At 42.3% G+C, this 22,674-nt stretch overlaps 1 protein-coding gene across 5 annotated transcripts in view; it reads left to right on the top strand.

Moving 5' to 3' along the window:
• The first annotated feature begins 2,076 nt into the window (after window positions 1–2,076).
• The window catches only part of CFAP161 (cilia and flagella associated protein 161), a 58,502-nt gene continuing 37,904 nt past the window's right edge, over window positions 2,077–22,674 (top strand). Inside the window, exons 1-7 of one of the 5 annotated variants that reach the window (XM_077128504.1) lie at window positions 2,077–2,308; window positions 3,504–3,593; window positions 4,117–4,349; window positions 6,427–6,511; window positions 10,068–10,226; window positions 12,730–12,803; window positions 13,248–13,965. In XM_077128504.1, coding sequence (XP_076984619.1) covers window positions 2,240–2,308; window positions 3,504–3,593; window positions 4,117–4,349; window positions 6,427–6,511; window positions 10,068–10,226; window positions 12,730–12,803; window positions 13,248–13,410 — 873 coding nt within the window. In that variant the 5' untranslated portion in view covers window positions 2,077–2,239 and the 3' untranslated portion in view covers window positions 13,411–13,965. Of the gene's footprint in view, window positions 2,309–3,503; window positions 3,594–4,116; window positions 4,350–6,426; window positions 6,512–10,067; window positions 10,227–12,729; window positions 12,804–13,190; window positions 13,966–22,674 lie in introns of those variants that run through there. The other 4 variants (XM_077128503.1, XM_077128506.1, XM_077128505.1 and 1 more) reach the window with 4 other exon arrangements.

Below are 22,674 nucleotides of genomic sequence, written 5' to 3'. Positions count from 1 at the left end.
TCCCATGAACATGTCTCACTCTACTGCCTCTGCCTGGAACGTGCTTACTTACCACAGCACTAGTAACCATATGTTCAAATCCTTTCCTCTTGTGATATTATGATGTCATTCAAGTCTCACAAAATCTCTGAGTCAGTAACTCCTTAAAGAAACACTTCTCAGAGGTAAAATTGTTTGTATAAGCTAAATGAAAGGGACTTCTGGTTTTTCCTTTACTGCACTGGGATGAATTACAATATTGACACCCAATGAGGACGTTTAAATTTATTTTCAGAGTCCCTGTGTCAAAAGAGACAAAGTTACCCATGTGATCCAATATAATGAGAGCTGCAGTTTACTGAAAGGGAAACTGCTCAAGCAGGGAGATGTCAAACCTGGAGAGTCAGTCGGAGAGTCTCAATAGCCTTCCTGGCCGCAGCGACTTATAAAGGCATTTGGAGGATTCCCAAGTGGAAAGTTACCACGATTTGTTGGCATTTATGTTTATTTATTTGTTTGTTTATTACAGAGAAGGGTCTTACCCAATGAGGAACAGATGTCTGTGGGTTAGCGTGATTTACTTATCTTATAGGCTTTCTCCACTGGACCCAAAATGGCTTATTATGAAGCCATTTCATAATAAGCTTCATAATAAGCCATTTAAAAAAAGGACCAAATGGAGAATCAGAAAGGAGCAATATAACAAACTTTATATATACTACTTTTCTTCCTTTTGTAGCTTCTTTAAAAGATATACCATTATATAAAGTAATATTTATAATAATATATTATTGGGTTTGTAACATATATAGACACACTATTTTAAATAACGTACACAAAAAGTAGAGGAGGGAATAAAGCTTGAAAAAGAGGAACAAAATTGGAGGATTCACACTTTCCAACCCGATTTCAAAAGGTGTTACTAAGCTGTAGTAATTAAGATGGTGGTGTTCTGGCATAAGGATAGACATACAAATAAATAGAATAGAATAGAATAGAGAGTTCATAAATAAACCTTTGCATTTATGGTCAATTAATCTTCAACAAGAAGGCAATTTAAGAAATGGTGCTGTAAGAACTGGATATCCACATGCAGAAAAGTTGGGCTCACTCCTTATACCCTACCAAAAAAATTAGCTCAAAATGGATCATGGAATTAGATGCAAGAGTGCAAACCATAAAATCCTTAGAAGAAAACTTAGGTTGTTTTGAGTAACTTTTAGCAATTTGAATTTAGACATGCCTCTATCATCTTTGAGTCTCAGGTTCTTAACTTATAAAATGTAGCTAGTGGTTTAATACCTGACCTAACTTCTTTTTATAAATAATTTTTTAAACATTTTTATTATGAAATAATACACACACACTATATATATATATATGTTTCAAAGTACATTATAACGAGTAGTTGAACAGATTTCAGAGTTTGGGATGGGTCACTGTTCCACAATTTTAGATTTTTCCTTCTAGCCGCTCCAAGGCAATGGAGACTAAAAGAAATATCAATATAATGACTCAGCCCTCCTACTCATGTGTTAAATCCGACTTCTCTGTCATAACTCCTCCTTCTCCTTTGACCCTTCTCCCAATCTTTAATGGCATTTGGGCTCTGCCTTTTCTAACTTTGTAGCGTTGGAGAGGGCTGTTGATAATACCGGATGGCGGAGGGAACTGGTTGATGTTCTGCAGAGGCGGCCCTTCTGGCTTTCAGGACTTAACTGGCCTAGGGACCCAGCTGAAGATTGTACGTTTCTGGAAAGTGACCATAGTGCAGGGAATCTTGGTAGAATCTCAGACAGAGCCCTAGGTGTTCCTTGGGGTCCACGGGAATGGTTTGGGTTGGGGTTGGCAAACATGGCCATGAGCAGCAGGCAGCTGAAGGCTGCAGAAGCTCGTCTCCAGACCAGCCTCTCCGCGCTATTAGAACTCTCTTAGCACTTCCACCTTGTTTTGTTACATTTTTTTTGCCCCTCATTGCTGCGTGGACAAGAAGGGGGTATTATATTGTTACGACAATTTTAACTTACATTCTAATAATATGCGGGGGTGGGGGTGGGTGGGGGATGCTTTCTATTTCAGAAAGGAACATTTGGGATGATGTAAAGGCAGTCAGGCCGGCGGGCAGACCCCGAGCGCGGCCTCTCATTGGCCAGCGGGCTCAGGATCTTGACCAATCGCACGCCGCCGGGTCGCCAAGGCGACGGGACGCGCCGACGCAGCGGGGTCGGGGAGCCCTGCCTGCTCGGGACCCAGACGCACCATGGCGCAAAACCTGTACGGGCCGCGCGTCCGGATGGGGAACTGGAACGAGGACCTGTACCTGGAGGAGGTAAGGAGGGCTGTGCCCAGGGGCGGACCTCCGACTGCGCCCGGGCCCCCAGGCTTCAGCCCCCGCGGACACACAGAGTCTCCTCTTTCGCGGGAATACACCAGAATCCCCTACAAGCTCATCCGTTTCTAACCTGCTGTCCTGCAGTCCCAGGTCGCACGGCCTTTTGAGCACCATGCCTTCCCCTTCCATTTCCCTTAGCTTCCTAAACTCGGGTGCCCTGACGCCAGGCCTGGGCCGAGCCTCGGTCGGGAGCCCCCCCACCTTTCCCCCACTTCCCCCCCCCTTCCCTACTTCCCCCCCTTCCCCCTTCCGCCCTTCCTCCTCTTCCCCCTTCCCCCCCTTCCTTCTCTTCCCCCCCCTTCCCCACTTCCCCCCCCTTCCCCCTTCCCCCTTCCTCCTCTTCCCCCTTCCCCCCTTCCTTCTCTTCCCCCCCTTCCCCACTTGCCCCCCTTCCCCCCTTCCCCCCTTCCTCCTCTTCCCCCTTCCCCCCTTCCTTCTCTTCCCCCCCCCTTCCCCACTTGCCCCCTTCCCCCCCTTCCCCACTTCCTCCTCTTCCCCCTTCCCCCCTTCCCCCCCTTCTAGTAAGTTCCCTGGAGGCACCGCCTCAGAGGCTGCAGTCCAGCTGGGGACCAGGCGCTCATAGGAACAGCCCTGCGCTCGCGCTGACATCCTTCCCTCTTATCGCACGTGCTCTCCTGAGGGTCCCCGAGTTCCGCTTTACTGGCATTGTCCTCACTGGCTTGTATTCTTGTTTGCTGGGGTGGGGTCCTTGACGGGGCCCTGGGACAAGCCACTGCCCTGTACCTATCCGGGTGGGTGAGGGTGGGCTTTCCGGTGTCTGTCATCCTACAGCCAGGGACACAGTGGTCTCCAGGTTGCGTTGCATGGTTTTCCCTGGCTGGGGTGATGATACGTGACTTTTCTCTTACTTTTTTGTGTCTTTCTCATTTTCTGAACATTCTGCAATGAAATAAAAATATCAAAATAATGCTAAAAATATTCCCACGATTTTTATTATACTTGCATTTCTTTTCCTGTTCTGGAAGAGTTGAAGTTTTGGTTTTTCAACTTGAGGTAATTCTGATCTAAAAGCTACTAGCTGTGAAAAAAAAATAAAAGCTACCAGTTGTCATCTGTACAATTCAGGACTATTATTGACCCTTTGGATTTCATTCATTTTATCTTTAACCAGGAGCGCATGAAAGATTTCTTACAGAAGAGGGATAAAGGGGAACTTCTCATACAGAGAAACCGCAGACTAAAAGAGAATCTTTTGAGACAGGTAATTTAAAAGTCAAGCATTGTTTTCAAAATTTTGTCAAATTAAGTGAGCGTATGTTAAGTAAGCAAACTTCCATAAATGGGTTATTGTTGGGAAATAACAGGTTTTAAAAAATAATCTGAAGACCACAATGTTAAAAATTCCCCAAGATTTCAGGAATATAAGAGAAGCCTGTTCTTAATTAGGTTTATCTTAATTTCGGAATAAAGAAATGAGTGAATTGATAAGTAAATTGGATAAATAAAATGCCACTTAGGTGGTGGCCAAGAAACATTTGGTGCATATTGAATAAATATATTTATAGTGGAGTCAACCTGGCTTGATTTGGCTTCATTTGGGAAACCTGTGGGCTTTACCGTGGCAAAATGGGAGTGGGGCGTGGCGGGAAAGCCAAGAAAACTAAGGGTTTGAGGGGATCCAAATGAACCCCGTATTGAAATAGATCGTGCAACTGGGAGAGGTCTTAGTACTTGCTGTTAGTGAATTGTATGATTTATTGAAAAAATTCCCATTAAAACTGTAGATGCAGCTTTCCGTATCTGAAGATGGCTATATCCACTACGGCGACAGCGTGCTGCTGGTGAATCCTGACCATCCTGACAGAGATGCTGATCTGTTTCTGGGTGGGGACCTGAGCCTCTGCATGACTCCTGATGACATCACAGCCCACCTACGTGATGAAGTGGAGGTACCCTGTGGCCTCAGCGCAGCACAAACCAACATCCCCGTTGGCAGAAACACTTTTATCATTTTGAGGTAGAGAGATTTCAATTTTAAGGTCATTTTCATCACAAATATCAGTTTTCACTTGTAGTTAATAGGTGCCCGAGGGTTAGAGCAGGGCTTATTGGTACGAAGTTTATGTGGACATTCCCTGTGATTCTCATCTTGCTTTCTTACCTTGGAATTACGGTCATGAGGCCTTTACAATCCCTTTTACTTTGACTGCCTAATTGGTGATTTGTGTTCCATTCAAAACTGTTTAATTCGTAGGTATAGGATTCAGGGAATTAAATTCACATTCTTATTGGAAATTTATCTTCATAGCATTTCAGGGTGCTTTGAGCTCATTTGAATTCTTTTATTGTTGTTAATGTGGCTATGTTATTACTAATTTTAATTTTTTTATTGTATAGTGTGACATATGTATAAAGAAAAGAAATAAAAAAGCAATTGTTTTCAAGCACTCTTCAATAAGTAGTTACAGGACAGATCCCAGAGTTTGTCATGGGTTACCATATGATCCTCTCAGATTTTCCCTTCTAGCTGTTGCAGCATATGGAAGGCTAGAGGACTTATATACTTTTTTATCACCACAATCGACTTTTTTCCTTTCTTTTTTTAAAAAATAACATATATACAAAAAAGCAATAAATTTCAAAGCATAGCACCACAATTAGTTGTAGAACATATTTCAAAGTTTGACATAGATTACAATTCCACAATTTTAGATTTTTACTTCTAGCTGCTCTAAGATGCTGGAGACTAAAACAGACATCAATGTAATGATTCAGCATTCATAATCATTTGTTAAATCATATCTTTTCTGAATAACTCCACCTTCACCTTTGGTCTTTCCGTCCCTCTCTTTAGGGGTGTTTGGGCTATGGCCATTGTAACTTTTTCACATTGTAAGGGTCTGTCACTAATATGGGGTAGGGAGATGGAACTGTCTGATGTTCTGGAGAGCCTGGACCCTCTAGGTTTTTCAGATAAAAACCTCTAAGTTTTATCTGGACCAGGCACCCATCTGGAGGTTGTAGGTTTCTGAAGAGTTCCCCTAGTGTATGGAATCTCTGTAGAATCTTATTTATTGCCCTAGGTGTTCTTTAGGATTGGCTGGAATGGTCCTGGTTGGGGATTGGCAGGTTATGATAGGTAGCAAGGTCTGTGAAGCTTGCATAAGATCAACCTCCAGAGTAGCCTCTCAACTTGATTTGAACTCTTTTTGCCGCTGATACTTTATTAATTACACTTCTTTTCCCCCTTTTGGTCAGGGTGGAATTGTTGATGTCATGGTGCCAGGGCCAGGCTCATTCCTGGGAGTCATCTCGCAGGTTGCCAGGGAGACTTTCACCCCTGGATGTCATGTCCAACATAGCGGGGAGGGCAGTGATTTCACTTGCAGAGTTGGGCTTAGAGAGAGTGAGGCCAATGTGGCTGTGTTATTTTTACAACAGAAATATCTAGTTTAATGCAAGGTGGCACTATGTGGCATTTACTCTTGAAATTATCCATTAAGAAAAATACTTCAGGCAATTTTGAAAATGAACAGCTAAGACCTCAGAGGACAAATAGATACACGATTACAATTTAAAAAAACTATTTCCTTCACTTTTAAACTAATTTATAACTTTATGCAGCAATGTTTTTATTATAAAAATATAACCAATTGTTTAAGTCTTAGTGAAGCTTCTTCAATTTAGATTTCTTCTGAATACAGATCATTTATGGTAAGAGAGCTAAAAATTGGTTCCTTCTGGTTCCTGAAGATTTGAAGGGAAAATAGTGTTAAATGCCTACAACTGTGCTGTGTTACTAGATTTTCTCTAAAAATGTCACATACGCTTGACCAGAATTGCTAGTATAGGGTAGCTGGGTGTGCTCAGCACAGTCTAGCCAAAGGCTCAGAAAGGGGGACCTTCTGTTTTCTGGCTATGGTAGAGGGCAGGGAATAGTGTATAGGGGGATTTGAAGGCCAAAAGAAAACCCTTTTATTTAGTTATTTAATTTAGTTACAGTGTGTGATTTTAAAAATTCAATACACAAAAAACAGAGCTATAGAATGATTCTAATACAGAGAGTTTACAGTACATTTCTTCTCATCTGACAGTGTAGATGGAAATGCCGTTGGTCAGATTCTTCAGTACGGGCAGAACTTTTGCCTTGGGATACAAGGGGGATTTGCAGACAAAATGGTGAGTCATCACTTTGCGTGTCTACTCTGGACCTGTCACCTTTGTTTCCACGTGGGCGAGTAGCTCTATAGAGGGCAGAGGGGTCCAGCAGCAGGGATTCCTTCTCTGGCTGCATAATAATTTCAGCCTGCAGTTTCTCATGGGCAGCTTTGGACCAAGCCTTTTGTTCTAACTTTGTACATTACAAAAATACACCCTTGAAAGCTAAATGTTAGTGAGGGAGCGTTTTTTTACATTGCAGCTGGCAGGAAGCTAATTTTTTAAAAGTTTATTTTTATTAAAGCAGTTGTAGTTTTATAGAGGCGTCATTGAGGGAGTATGGCATTCTCACACACCCTCCTTTCACACTCCTTTTGCTGTTATTAACATTTTGCATTAGTGTGATATCTTTGTTACAATTCATGAAATCATATTATTGTAATTATGCTGTTAACTTTAGGGCATTGTTTATATTGAATTGTACAGTTCTGTGGGGTTTGCGTGGGTGTGGGTGTGCATAGTAACTTATATACGACCTAAAATTTTCCCTTTTTTCCTTATCAAATATACAATTCAGTGGTGTTGATTACATATGTGAGTTATGCCTCTGTCCCCATTTTCTAATGCCAAAAAACTTCTCCATCACCCCAAGTAGAAACTTGGTACCAATTAAACATTTTCCCCACTCCCCTCCCCCGTTTTTGCCCCTGATAATTAGTATTCTCATTTCTGAATTTATGAATATGCTTATGCTGTTTATTCCATATAAATGAGATCATGCAATGCTTGTCCCTTGTGTCTGGCTGAGTTCACATAACCTGGTATCTTCAGTGTTTGCATTATTTCAGGACTTCATTCTTTTTTATGGCTGAATAATATTCCATTGTGTATATGTATCACATTTTGTTCATTTTGTTCATCCATTCCTTTGTTGCTAGGCATTTGCTTTGCTTCTACCTTTTGGCAATTGTGAAAAATGCTGCTATGAGCATCAATGTTCAAGTATCTGTTTAAGGCCCTACTTTCAGTGCTTTTGGGTATATAACTGGAAGTGGGATTGCTGGGTCATATGATAGTTCTGCACTTAATTTTCTGAGGTATCGTCATGCTGTTTTCCACAGCAGCTGAACCATGCTCCATTCCCACTAAACACATCCAAGTCCTCCAATTTCTCCACATCCGCTATAGCACTTGTCTTTTTCTTTTCTTTTTTTTTTAGTAGTAGCCATTCTAGTGGGTGTGAGATGGCATCTCAGTGCCCTGAGGGCTGAAAACTTTGATCGTCTTTTCAAGTGCTGATTGGCCATTTGTTTATCTTCTCTGGAGAAATATCTATTCAAGTCTTTTCCCCATTTTTAAATTGGGTTGTACATATTTTTGTTGTTCAGTTGTAGAAGTTCTTTATAAATTCTGCATATTAAGCATGTAGTTTGTTTACTTTCTTGATAAAGTCTGTTGATGCACAAAGTTTTAAATGTTGGTATAGTCCTCTTTGCCTTTTTTTTTCTTTTGTTGCCTGAGATATAGGTTTTAACATCTAAGAAAACACCACCTAAGACAAGATCCTGCAGATGTCTCCCTATATTTTCTTCTAGAAGTTCTATAGTGTTAACTGTTATATTTAAGCCTTTGATCCATTTTGAGTTAACTTTTATATGGTGTGAGGTAGGGTCCACCTGCAGTATTTTGCATATGGATATCCAGTTCTCCAAGCACCACTTATTGAAGAGACTCTTCTTTCTCCACTGAGTGAACTTGGTACCTTTGTCACAGATCAGCTGGCTAAAGGTGAGAAGGTTTATTTCTGTACTCTCAATTTGATTCCATAGGTCTGTATGTCTGTCCTTGTGCCAGTGCCATGCTGTTTTGATTCCTGTAGCTTTGTAATAAGTTTTAAAATCAGGAAGTGCATGTCCTTCACCGTCATTCTTCTTTTTCATGATGTTTTTGGCTATTTGGGGCCCCTCATCCCTCCAAATAAAGTTGGTAATTGGCTTTTCTCTTTCTGCAAAATAGGCTTTTGGAATTTTTATCAGGGTTGAGTTGAATTTTAAATCAGTTTGGGTAAAATTGACAGCTTAATGATATGTAGAATTCCAGTCCTTGAACATGGAATGTCCTTCCATTTATTTAGGACTTCTTTGATTTCTTGGTTAAATTTGTTTATAGATAGTTGATCCTTCGAGTTACTATTGTAAATGAAATTTTGTCCTTGATTTCCTGCTCAGATTAGCAAGCACTTTCAAGGCATTCATAAAAATTCTGGTGATAAGGGACTTCTGAGGTGTGTTTCCTGATTCAGCACAACAGAATTTGTAATTTCAGATGGATGCTTTTTAGGACTTTGTGTCCTGTTTTTCTTGCCACTCCAAGTGGCATGGACTTTCTCTCCATTCCCCACAGCCAACGCCGTGTACAGCCTCAGGTCCATCTCCCTTCCCCACCTACACCTGGCTCTTGGCAGCCCCAGCACTCTTCCTTCGTGATGTGCTCTGGTCTGCCTTTCATTCTCAGTGCCAGCACCTCAGTCGAGCCCCTTGCTGCTTGATAGCCTCTTGTGGATTCCGATTTAAACCACAGCAAATGGGGAAGCAGCCAGGAACGAGGTTTACGGATGGATCCTGTAAAAACTCTGGTTTCCTCGTGGTGGCCTTGCAAGCCCTCTGTAATGTGCCCCTGCCCTGTCCATCCGTGCTCTGGCCCCACAGTCTCCCGCCTGCTCTTCATAGGCTTTCCTCAGCCCCCAGGAGAACATGGTGTTCTCATCTCTGTGCTCCTGCAGCTCATCACACTGGCGCTGCCCAGCCCTGACCCTGCGTGTGTGTCCCATTTCTGCGCTTTATCGTCTCTCGTTCTGGCCTGAGGCCTCTTGAGGGCAGCGCCTCCTCCCTGCCTCACAGCCTTGCCTAGGGTAGGTGCTGATTAAAGCTCTGCCAAGTGTGAGGAGATGATCTCGGGTTCAGGGGCGGTGCATCGGTGAAGAGAAAGCAGGGCACTAATACTTGAGACTTTTAAGCAGGGTGGGGTTGTCTTTGGTAAGGACACAGCCAGCCAAGGTCCTGCCATGAATGCCAAGTGTGGACATCAATTCCAGAGGGTTGTGGGACACCACGGAGGCTCACAAATGACCAATATCTGAGATGAGTTTGGTTTTAAGACTGTTTCATTTCAGGCAATGAATTCATACAGTGTTCTTATAATAAATGAAATATCCGCCTGAGTCCTGTGCCCTGAATGATAGAAGTAGCAGGGAACAGGCCGTGGGGAACAGGAAGGGGAGGGGGGGTTGAGTTTGGTATTTAAAGGAAGGAGAAAATTTAGGGAAAAGTAATGAGAGGTGAAGGCGGGTGGTGGCGGTGTCAGATTTCATGGTGACATTTCTGACCTGGAGAAGTGATGTCCAATTTCACGGTGACATTTCTAACGTGGAGAAGTGCGCTTTCTCCTACAAGCAGTAAGAAGTGCGTCTTTGAAAACCACTTTAGAACATACTTGCCGTCTAGTCAATTAGATTGCTTTTTAGTTTTAAATAGCTTTCTAAATAGCTCTTAGTTCATCTCCTTGCTGTCATGTTCAGTTGTTTTTAGCGAGTGACCACAGGACCCTACTGAAATCATCAAGGAAGTCGTGGCTCCAGGAGGTGTACCTGACAGATGAGGTCTCCCACCGGAACTGCTGGCAGGCTGCCTTTCTCGACCCCCAGCTCCGCCTGGAATATGAGGGCTTCCCTGTTCTGGTGAGCATGGGGCAGTGAAGACGTGTGCTGATGCCACCAGACAGAATTCGTTCCTGTCTATAAAACAGAGGGTTAACTTGGCTCAGATGCCTTAGGTATTCTCTCTTTCTTGTTTTTCATTTCTAACTTAAGCTTGGAAGGCATCATTTCGTAGTGTGGCAGCATCCTGTATTGGTGTTTCTCAACTCAGGCTGCACAGTAGAATTACCTAAGGAGCTTTTACGGAATACTGATGCCCAGTCCCACCCCTAAGGTCCTGAGTCAGTTGGTCAGGATTATGACACTGTTTTCTTTGCAGTGCATTTCAGGTCTGTAGTTAAGTACCAGTTTCTAAAAGGGCTGGAAAATCTTAGGGAAGTGGGGACACCTGGACAGCTACCCAGGCCAACACAGCCATCCTGCAGGACGGCATCCTTCTCCTCTCACCCCTGGGTGTTTCCCTGGGACCCTATACCCCATGAGACTGGCATGTGACATGTGGTCCTGACGGAAAGGCTGGGGGTCTGGGGAGCACACAGCGGGCATTGCAGTTCCTGGTGTGCCCCGGGGAGCACACAGCGGGCATTGCAGTTCCTGGTGTGCCCCAGGGAGCACGCAGCGGGCATTACTGTTTCTGGTGTGTCTTGGGGAGCACAGAGCGGGCATTGCAGTTCCTGGTGTGCCCCAGGGAGCACGCAGCGGGCATTACTGTTTCTGGTGTGTCTTGGGGAGCACAGAGCGGGCATTGCAGTTCCTGGTGTGTCTTGGGGAGCACACAGCGGGCATTACTGTTTCTGGTGTGTCTTGGGGAGCACAGAGCGGGCATTGCAGTTCCTGGTGTGCCCCTGGGAGCACGCAGCGGGCGTTGCTGTTTCTGGGGCAGAGGCCTTGCTGCTTGCTCACAAGCCATCCCGCAGGCACAGAGGTTGTCAGAAGCTCCCGGGGGTGTGTGGAACTACAGCAGGGAAGGACTTAAAGAGTTGGCTGGCTGAGGCGGCCATCCATGGCCACCGCCCACTCCCCAGTCAGTGTCCTATAGAACAGGCCCCTCTGGAGCCACCGGACACGCTGTGCTTCTCTCCCACACGCTGGCAGATGGAACCCACTTCCCGAAGGCTGTTTCCCCCAACACAGAGAATATACCTTGTCCAGAACCAAAACGTGTTCTGCTGATCTTTGTTTTCTGTCGGACTGCCTCTGATTTCCATGGTTCAAAGTGTCAGTGTCTGTTTCCTTATCTATTAAGTGAGGATAGTGATAATACCCACTGTGTGAGGTGTTGTAGGGCTAAATGGCTAGTACCTTTGTGGTGCTTACTGGAAAGGGGCCTGGCGCACAGGAAGGACTCACAGGTGTTCGTTATGGTGGTGGGTAATGGTGATGATTCGAGTTATTGAAGGAGGGGCAGCCCGGGCACCAGGGGCTCTTTTCTCCATCTCTAACTTGTGATATGCCTGAGGCGAGTCTCTGAAGCTCACTCTACAAAATGGTTATCTAATACCTGTCCAAGCTACTTTGCACAACAAGTCAGTACCCTCTAGCCAAAGAACAGCAGAAGCACCTGTGTGGAACAAGTCAGGTTTGTTACTTGTTGCCACAAGAGAGAATGTACGCCACGGGAACTGGGGGCAGTCTCGGGAAGAGGATGTGAGAAAGGACATGTTATAGAATTCGGGCTTTGGTTGGGCAACTTTAGAGAGGGTCCTAGGAAGTGGGGGTTTACTGTGGATTGGATGCTATCAGGAAGCAGAGGGAAATTCTGCAATGGCATCCTATAGGGAGGGCATACCAGAAGGAGGCTGAGATTATAACTGGTGAAGAAGCAGTAGTCATTCATATTAGCTAGAGAGAGGGCATTTGGTATTTTGTAGCTGGGGCAGTGCTTGTGTTTTTTTCTCAGTTCAGACCTGATTGTGGCGTGCTCTTATCTCGTCTTAGCCCACCACGTTGACACAGTGGCCTTGTCGGATCTGATGTTGTGTGAACTTGACTGTGTTCAACAGGCGAATGCAAGGCCTGGCCGTGGCTGCCGGAGGCTGCCTTACCCTTTCTTGCATAGCTTTTAGCTTACATGAGTTAAGATTTTGAAATAATACTTATTATTTTGTTCTAATTATAAACAATATATATTAAGTGTTGAAAACTATATACAAAAATTTTAAAATTACCCAGAGAGAGCCACTGTTGTTTATCATTTTCATCTTTTTCTGTGCCAATACTTACTTTTAAAAAATAGGGCCATCGTAGCTATACTTTTTTGCTTCACTTAATAATACCACCGATCCTGTCTCATGTTGTCAAAGACCTCTAAATTTTGAATGGTTGTGTAATGTTTCCCCTGTGGCTATCTGTAATAATGTATTTACTCAATCCATGAGAGTTTGACTTCTAGGTTATTTTCAATATTTTCTTTTTTAAAAAACTAATTTTAAATAGCTATATAGTATATTTCCACATTTTAGCTTTTAGGTGTTTAGAGGCTTTAATTCAAAATCCAAATAACACATTTTCTTTATCTGGAAAGGCAAATGCAAAGATCCTCATCAACCACCGCCAAACGAATCGAGGACTGGCAGCCCACCGGCATCTTTTCTTAAGGTACCTGTTGGAAGGTTGAGGAAAACGGTGTGAACGGGGCTGGTAAATATCAGCAGAGGAGCTCAATTTAGAGTGAGACCATGGAAGACAAAGTCCTTTGATGGTGAATTTTGTCACATCGCACTGTGATGGTGTGAGAAGCCCCACTAGAGCACCTCCTATCACACAAGCCTCCCCCACTCAAGGGGATGCCAGCTATGACAGGACCTCCCCGCCTAACCCTGGCCCAAGCAGGATGCAGCTTCCCTGCAAACACGTAGCGTTTGATAGAGCCCTGGGGACTTAACATGCCAGTCTGCTTCATTAGGTACTTCTGAGATGAAATAAATAGTTTGTTGGGAATGAGTGTGAAATTTCCAACCAGCATGAATTCTTTTTTTGCCCCAGTACCTATTTTGGAAAGGAAGCGGAGGTTGCTGCTCACACGTATTTGGATTCCCACAGAGTTGAAAAACCGAAGAATCACTGGATGCTGGTTACTGGAAATCCCCGGAAGGACTCATCCACCATGTTGGACCTGTCCAGACCGCCGGCCAAGGACGCCCGAGCCCCGGACCCGGCCGTGGGGCCAGCAGGCCCTAACACGCCAGGCTTTAAAAGCAATTAACAATCTTGGTCATGCCTCAGGCTGTTTTTAAGGAGACTGTAGAACTTTGTGAAGGCCGTATTAATTATTGAAATGGTGATGGGGATCCAGGATTCAGGAGGAAACTCTGGGGCCCACCTCACAAGCAGGTGTGAAACTGACAGTGATGCTCCTTGCCTGACAGCCCAGATCTGAAGAACTCAGCTTCTTTTACTTAAATTCTACATAGCAGCATCTTCTCCTTTTCCAAAACGGTGTTTGTGTAACAAGCTATCAGAACTGTCTTGAGCTTTTGGCACCGCTCTTCTCGTTTTGACTCACAGTGTATTAAATATCACAGTGCTTAGCTGTGAGGTATGGCCTTACTTTTGGAGTTAAAGAATCACTCCTCATAGAAGTCCTGTTTTTGTTTCTACCACTGTCTTAGGGGTCAAAACCTCTACCTGACCAGTTGCTTACCATTTTGTAATGCTTTTCAAGCTGCAGAATCCTTCTTTCTCTGTCTTTGAAGCTGGCACATCAGTTGTGTTACCCAATGTAATCAGTTCCAGGATAAAATAAACATAAATCCTTCCATTCATTTGTTCATCTGTTCATTCTTTGATTCATTTAGTTGTATTGACTGCTTATGATGTGTAAGGTGTTATTGTGGGGTGACTAGCCCCCCACCCCCAGCCTGGTAAGTAAAGGGAAGTGCTAAGGCAAGTTCACAATGAAATATAAGGGTAGGCAGAAATAAGACACATGATATAAATGAGGTTTAAATATCAGTGTAGATTGCCCCCCCATAGCGATTAGAGTAGGTGGTCTCTGGGCGGGCCACGGTGGCTCAGCAGGCAAGAACGCTTGCCTGGAATGCCAGAGGACCCGGGTTCGTTTCCCGGTGCCTGCCCATGTATTAAATATATATATATATGTGGTCTCTAAGGGGCTTCCAAGGACACTATAATCTGCTTTTAGGATTTGAACTTAGAGTTCAGGCAGGCTCAGACTGGGTCTCGAGGAGGAAGTCTGTGTATGGACCTCGGCAGAGCACCTGCAGACATGGTGCCTCAGCATGCTTCCACCGTGGGTGCAAAGGCGGCCTGTTGAGGTGTGGAAAGTTCTTTCCACATAGGGTAGGACTTCTATTTACACCATTGTTTTTACCCTGTAAAATGCATGGACGTTTATCTTACACTGTTCAAATATTAGTTTTGAGATCTACATATTTTAGTTTAATAGACATGAATAAAATTTTAAAATGTAAGTGTGTGAGAGAGTGCGCGCGTGTGTGAATGTGAAAAATGCTCAAAACTTACTGAGAAGGGTGCCCGCCTGCTTAGAAACTCTGTGCGGCTGCTTGTTTTTTTTTTTTTTTTTTTTGCTTTCATGTATTTTTTTTTATTAATTAAAAAAATTAACTAACAACATTTAGAAATCATTCCATTCTACATATACAATCAGTAATTCTTAATATCATCACATAGATGCATATTCATCATTTCTTAGTACATTTGCATCGATTTAGAAAAAAATAGAAAGACAACAGAAAAAGAAATAAAACGATAATAGAGAGAAAAAATAAAAATAAATAAATAAAACAAACAAACAAACAAAAAACTATACCTCAGATGCAGCTTCATTCAGTGTTTTAACATAATTACATTACAATTAGGTAGTATTGTGCTGTCCATTTCTGAGTTCTTGTATCCAGGCTTGTTGCACAATCTGTATCCCCTCAGCTCCAATTACCCATTATCTTACCCTGTTTCTATCTCCTGATGGTCTCTGTTACCAATGACATATTCCAAGTTTATTTTGAACTGTGTGTCGGTTCACATCGGTGGGACCATACAGTATTTGTCCTTTAGTTTTTGGCTAGTCTCACTCAGCATAATGTTTTCTAGGTCCATCCATGTTATTACATGCTTCATAAGTTTATTCTGTCTTAAAGCTGCATAATATTCCATCGTATGTATATACCACAGTTTGTTTAGCCACTCGTCTGTTGATGGACATTTTGGCTGTTTCCATCTCTTTGCAATTGTAAATAATGCTGCTATAAACATTGGTGTGCAAATGTCCGTTTGTGTCTTTGCCCTTAAGTCCTTTGAGTAGATACCTAGCAATGGTATTGCTGGGTCGTATGGCAATTCTATATTCAGCTTTTTGAGGAACTGCCAAACTGCCTTCCACAGTGGTTGCACCATTTGACATTCCCACCAACAGTGAATAAGTGTGTCTCTTTCTCCACATCCTCTCCAGCACTTGTCATTTTCTGTTTTGTTGATAATGGCCATTCTGGTGGGTGTGAGATGATATCTCATTGTGGTTTTGATTTGCATTTCTCTAATGGCCACGGACATTGAGCATCTCTTCATGTGCCTTTTGGCCATTTGTATTTCCTCTTCTGAGGGGTGTCTGTTCAAGTCTTTTTCCCATTTTGTAATTGGATTGGCTGTCTTTTTGTTGTTGAGTTGAACAATCTCTTTATAAATTCTGGATACTAGACCTTTATCTGATATATCGTTTCCAAATATTGTCTCCCATTGTGTAGGCTGTCTTTCTACTTTCTTGATGAAGTTCTTTGATGCACAAAAGTGTTTAATTTTGAGGAGCTCCCATTTATTTATTTCCTTCTTCAGTGCTCTTGCTTTAGGTTTAAGGTCCATAAAACCGCCTCCAATTGTAAGATTCATACGATATCTCCCTACATTTTCCTCTAACTGTTTTATAGTCTTAGACCTAATGTTTAGATCTTTGATCCATTTTGAGTTAACTTTTGTATAGGGTGTGAGATACGGGTCCTCTTTCATTCTTTTGCATATGGATATCCAGTTCTCTAGGCACCATTTATTGAAGAGACTGTTCTGTCCCGGGTGAGTTGGCTTGACTGCCTTATCAAAGATCAAATGTCCATAGATGAGAGGGTCTATATCTGAGCACTCTATTCGATTCCATTGGTCGATACATCTATCTTTATGCCAGTACCATGCTGTTTTGACCACTGTGGCTTCATAATATGCCTTATAGTCAGGCAGCGTGAGGCCTCCAGCTTTGTTTTTTTAACTCAAGATACTTTTAGCAATTCGGGGCACCCTGACCTTCCATATAAATTTGCTTATTGGTTTTTCTATCTCTGACAAATAAGTTGTTGGGATTTTGATTGGTATTGCGTTGAATCTGTAAATCAATTTAGGTAGAATTGACATCTTAACTATATTTAGTCTTCCAATCCATGAACAAGGTATGCCCTTCCATCTATTTAGGTCTTCTATGATTTCTTTTAAGTTTTTTGTAGTTTTCTTTGTATAGGTTTTTTGTCTCTTTAGTTAACTTTATTCCTAAGTATTTTATTCTTTTAGTTGCAATTGTAAATGGAATTCGTTTCTTGATTTCCCCCTCAGCTTGTTCATTGCTAGTGTATAGAAACACTACAGATTTTTGAATGTTGATCTTGTAACCTGCTACTTTGCTGTACTCATTTATTAGCTCTGGTAGTTTTGCTGTGGATTTTTCCGGGTTTTCGACGTATAGTATCATATCATCTGCAAACAGTGACAGTTTTACTTCTTCCTTTCCAATTTTGATGCCTTATATTTCTTTTTCTTGTCTAATTGCTCTGGCTAGAACCTCCAACACGATGTTGAATAACAGTGGTGATAATGGACATCCTTGTCTTGTTCCTGATCTTAGGGAGAAAGTTTTCAATTTTTCCCCATTGAGGATGATATTAGCTGTGGGTCTTTCATATATTCCCTCTATCATTTTAAGGAGGTTACCTGGTATTCCTATCCTTTGAAGTGTTTTCAACAGGAAAGGATGTTGAATCTTGTCAAATGCCTTCTCTGCATCAATTGAGATGATCATGTGATTTTTCTGCTTTGATTTGTTGATATGGTGTATTACATTAATTGATTTTCTTATGTTGAACCATCCTTGCATACCTGGGATGAATCCTACTTGGTCATGATGTATAATTCTTTTAATGTGTTGCTGGATTCGATTTTCTAGAATTTTGTTGAGGATTTTTGCATCTATATTCATTAGAGAGATTGGTCTGTAGTTGTCATGGTTAGGGACAGGTCTCAACTTGGCCAAGTTGTGGTACCTGTTCATCTGATTGGGCAAGCGCTGGCCTGTCTGTTGCAATGAGGACATTTCATAGGATTGGGTCATGATCAGGTAAGCTACATCCACAGCTGATTCCATTTGTAATCAACCAAGGGGGAGTGTCTTCTGCAATTAGTGATGCTAAATGCAATCATGGGAAGCCTTTTAAGGAGGACTCAGAGGAGACAGGTTGCATTCCTGCTTTGGCTGGTAAGCCTCTCCTGTGGAGTTCATCCAGGCCATCCATTGGAGTCATCGGCTTCGCAGCCTGCCCTGTGGATTTTGGACTCTGTGTTCCTGCGGTCACATGAGACACTTTCATAAATTTTATATTTGCAAGTGTTCCCTGTTGATTCTGTTTCTCTAGAGAACCCTAACTAATACAGTAGTTTTCTTTTTTTGTAATATCTTTGCCTGGTTTTGGTATGAGGGTGATGTTGGCTTCTGTGCTGGTTTGAAAGGGTATATGCCCCCTAAGAAAAGCCATGTTTTAATATAAATCTCATTTCTTAAAGGTAGAATAATCTCTATTCAATACTGTATATTTGAAACTGTAATGAGATCATCTCCCTGGTTGATGTGATTTAGTTAAGAACGGTTGTTAAACTGGATTAGGTGACGACATGTCTCCACCCATTTGAGTGGGTCTTGATTAGTTTCTGAAGTCCTATAAAAGAGGAAACATTTTGGAGAATGAGAGATTCAGAGAGAGCAGAGAATGCTGCAACACTACGAAGCAGAGAGTCCACCAGCCAGCGACCTTTGGAGATGAAGAAGGGAAATGCCTCCCGGGGAGCTTCATGAAACCAGAAGCCAGGAGAGTAAGCTAGCAGATGACGCCGTGTCTGCCATGTGCCCTTCCAGCCGAGAGAGAAGCCCTGACTGCGTTCGCCATGTGCCTTTCCAGATGAGAGAGAAACCCTGAACTTCATCGGCCTTCTTGAACCAAGGTATCTTTCCCTGGATGCCTTTGATTGGACTTTTCTATAGACTTGTTTTAATTCTCGGCCTTAGAACTGTAAACTAGCAACTCATTAAATTTCCCCTTTTAAAAGCCATTCCGTTTCTGGTATATTGCATTCCGGCAGCTAGCAAACTAGAACAGATTTTGGTACCAGGAGTGGGGTGCTGCTGCTGCAGTGTGCAAATACCAAACATGTTGGAACGGCTTTTTAAATGGATATGGGAAAGATTCTGGAAGAGTTGTGAGAAGCTTGATAGAGAAGGCCTAGAATGCTGTGAAGAGACTGTTGGTAGAAACACGAACTCTAAAGATACCTCTGACCAGGCTCTAGACAGAAATGAGGTCCGTGTTATTGTAAACTGGAAGGAAGGTGATCCTTGTTTTAAAATGGCAGATAATCTGGCAATGTTGACTAATGGTATTGCCTGGAAGGTAGATTTTAAAAGCCATGAACTTGGATATTTAGCAGAAGAGATCTCCAAATTAAATGTCGAAAGTGCAGTCTGGTTTCTCCTTGCAGCTTATAGTGAAATGCGAAAGGAAAGAGATAAGCTGAGAACTGAACTCTTGAGTAAAAAGAAACCAGAAATTGAGGTCCAGGAAAATTCTGGGCCTACAGAAAGGGAGACTCCAGAGTATAGTGCCCTGAGTGTGGATTTAACCAAATGTGGAACTAGCCAGCCATTTCAGAGAAAGTCAGGATCAGACATGGAGTTATCCAGGAAAGATTTGTGGAAACTCCTTATGTCTAATGGGCATGATCCAAGGCTACTGCATAGAAAGCCAACGAGAGTGCTGTGGGACCTGTATAAACAGAGCCGCTGCCAGTCTGGACTGAGGGGTTCAGAGAAGGGACACATTGGAGGAAAAATAACTTCAGAGGCAAAACCGTGGAGGCTGAGGTCTGAAGTCAGGAAGCCTCGGGCCAGGAGAGTGGACCCACCCAAGCCCGTGGAGAGGGTGAGTTTGCCCCAAAGGCAGAGAATGGGCCTTCCACCTCATTGCAGTGGAAGAGTCATGCCGCCTCAGGCCTTGGAGAAGGTGAAGCACATTCCTTGGGGTTTGGGGGGAGCCTGGCTGCCACCACATGGAGGGGTTAAGTGTGTGCCCCGGAGATGGCAGAGAGCCCGGGTGCGGCCCCAATGCTTGGAGAGGGTGGAGCCGAGAAAAAGGTGGTCTCCCCAATATCCCCCAAGGTTGCATTCAGAGAGAGGCAGGCGTAGGCATTTGGAAAGGGTGGGACTGCCACTTTCTAAAGCCCTGAGGATAAATGAGTCTCAGACTTTGAAATCTAATGGACTTTGCCCTGCGGGTTTTCGAAACTGTATGGGTCCGGTGACCGCTGTGTTCCTTCCTCCCTATGGAAATGTGTATATGTATCCTATGAATGTTCCTCCTTTGTATGTTGGCAGCAAATAACTTGTTATGAGTTTTCAAAGGGCCAGAGCAAATGGAGAGAATTTTGCCTTAGGACAGACCATGCCTGTAACTGACTTGATGAGATTTTATACTGTCTTTAATTTTGTACTTCATTTGTATTGCTACTGAAAGGTTTAAGGATATCTGATATTGTTATGAAATTAATGTATTTTGTATATGGGAAAAACATGTCTTTTTTAGGGGCCAGAGGGTGGAATGTGCTGGTTTGAAAGGGTATATGCCCCCTAAGAAAAGCCATGTTTTAATATAAATCTCATTTCTTAAAGGTAGAATAATCTCTATTCAATACTGTATATTTGAAACTGTAATGAGATCATCTCCCTGGTTGATGTGATTTAGTTAAGAACGGTTGTTAAACTGGATTAGGTGACGACATGTCTCCACCCATTTGAGTGGGTCTTGATTAGTTTCTGAAGTCCTATAAAAGAGGAAACATTTTGGAGAATGAGAGATTCAGAGAGAGCAGAGAATGCTGCAACACTACGAAGCAGAGAGTCCACCAGCCAGCGACCTTTGGAGATGAAGAAGGGAAATGCCTCCCGGGGAGCTTCATGAAACCAGAAGCCAGGAGAGTAAGCTAGCAGATGACGCTGTGTCTGCCATGTGCCCTTCCAGCCGAGAGAGAAGCCCTGACTGCGTTCGCCATGTGCCTTTCCAGATGAGAGAGAAACCCTGAACTTCATCGGCCTTCTTGAACCAAGGTATCTTTCCCTGGATGCCTTTGATTGGACTTTTCTATAGACTTGTTTTAATTCTCGGCCTTAGAACTGTAAACTAGCAACTCATTAAATTTCCCCTTTTAAAAGCCATTCCGTTTCTGGTATATTGCATTCCGGCAGCTAGCAAACTAGAACAGCTTCATAGAATGAATTAGGTAGCTTTCCCTCCACTTCAATTTTTTTGAAGAGTTTGAGCAGGGTTGGTACTAATTCTTTCTGGAATGTTTGGTAGAATTCACATGTGAAGCTGTCTGGTCCTGGACTTTTCTTTTGGGGAAGCTTTTGAATGACTGATTCAATTTCTTTACTTGTGATTGGTTTGTTGAGGTCATCTATTTCTTCTTGAGTCAAAGTTGGTTGTTCATGCCTTTCTAGAAACTTGTCCATTTCATCTACATTGTTGTATTTATTAGCATAAAAAGTTGTTCATAGTATCCTGTTATTACCTCCTTTATTTCTGTGAGGTCAGTGGTTATGTCTCCTCTTCCATTTCTGATCTTATTTATTTGCGTCCTCTCTCTTCTTCTTTTTGTCAATCTTGCTAAGGGCCCATCAATCTTGTTGATTTTCTCATAGTACCAACTTCTGGTCTTATTGATTTTCTCTATTGTTTTCATGTTCTCAATTTCATTTATTTCTGCTCTAATCTTTGTTATTTCTTTCCTTTTGCTTGCTTTGGGGTTAGTTTGCTGTTCTTTCTCCAGTTCTTCCAAGTGGACAGTTAATTCCCGAATTTTTGCCCTTTCTTCTTTTTTGATATAGGCATTTAGGGCAATAAATTTCCCTCTTAGCACTGCCTTTGCTGCATCCCATAGGTTTTGATATGTTGTGTTTTCATTTTCATTCGCCTTGAGATATTTACTAACTTCTCTTGCAATTTCTTCTTTGACCCACTGGTTGTTTAAGAGTGTGTTGTTGAGCCTCCACTTATTTGTGAATTTTCTGGCACTCTGCCTATTATTGATTTCCAACTTCATTCCTTTATGATCTGAGAAAGTGTTGTGTATGATTTCAATCTTTTTAAATTTGTTAAGACTTGCTTTGTGACCCAGCATATGGTCTATCTTTGAGAATGATCCATGAGCACTTGAGAAAAAGGTGCATCCTGCTGTTGTGGGATGTAATGTCCTATAAATGTCTGTTAAGTCTAGCTCATTTATTGTAATATTCAAGTTCTCTGTTTCTTTATTGATCCTCTGTCTAGATGTTCTGTCCATTGATGAGAGTGGCGAATTGAAGTCTCCAACTATTATGGTAGATGTGTCTATTTCCCTTTTCAGTGATTGCAGTGTATTCCTCACGTATTTTGGGGCATTTTGATTTGGTGCATAAATATTTATGATTGTTATGTGTTCTTGTTTAATTGTTCCTTTTATTAGTAGATAGTATCCTTCTTTGTCTCTTTTAACTGTTTTACATTTGAAGTCTAATTCGTTGGATATTAGTATAGCTACTCCTGCTATTTTCTGGTTGTTATTTGCATGAAATATCTTTTCCCAACCTTTCACTTTCAACTTATGTTTATCTTTGGGTCTAAGGTGTGTTTCCTGTAGACAGCATATAGAAGGATCCTGTTTTTTAATCCATTCTGCCAGTCTATGTCTTTTGATTGGGGAATTCAGTTCATTAACATTTAGTGTTATTACTGTTTGGATAATATTTTCCTCTACCATTTTGCATTTTGTGTTATATGTATATATCATATCTAATTTTCCTTCTTTCTACACTCTTCTCCACACCTCTCTCTTCTGTCTTTTCGTATCTGTCTCTAGTGCTCCCTTTAGTATTTCTTGCAGAGCTGGTCTCTTGATCACAAATTCTCTCAGTGACTTTTTGTCTGAAAATGTTTTAATTTCTCCCTCATTTTTGAAGGACAATTTTGCTGGATATAGAAGTCTTGGTTGGCAGTTTTTCTCTTTTAGTAATTTAAATATATCATCCCACTGTCTTCTTGCCTCCATGGTTTCTGCTGAGAAATCCACACATAGTCTTATTGGGTTTCCCTTGTATGTGATGGATTGTTTTTCTCTTGCTGCTTTCAAGATCCTCTCTTTCTCTTTGACTTCT

The sequence above is a fragment of the Tamandua tetradactyla genome, chromosome 14 (genome assembly GCF_023851605.1).
Source record: "Tamandua tetradactyla isolate mTamTet1 chromosome 14, mTamTet1.pri, whole genome shotgun sequence".
Taxonomy (NCBI): domain Eukaryota; kingdom Metazoa; phylum Chordata; class Mammalia; order Pilosa; family Myrmecophagidae; genus Tamandua; species Tamandua tetradactyla.
This window is presented reverse-complemented; position numbering and strand designations above follow the sequence as displayed.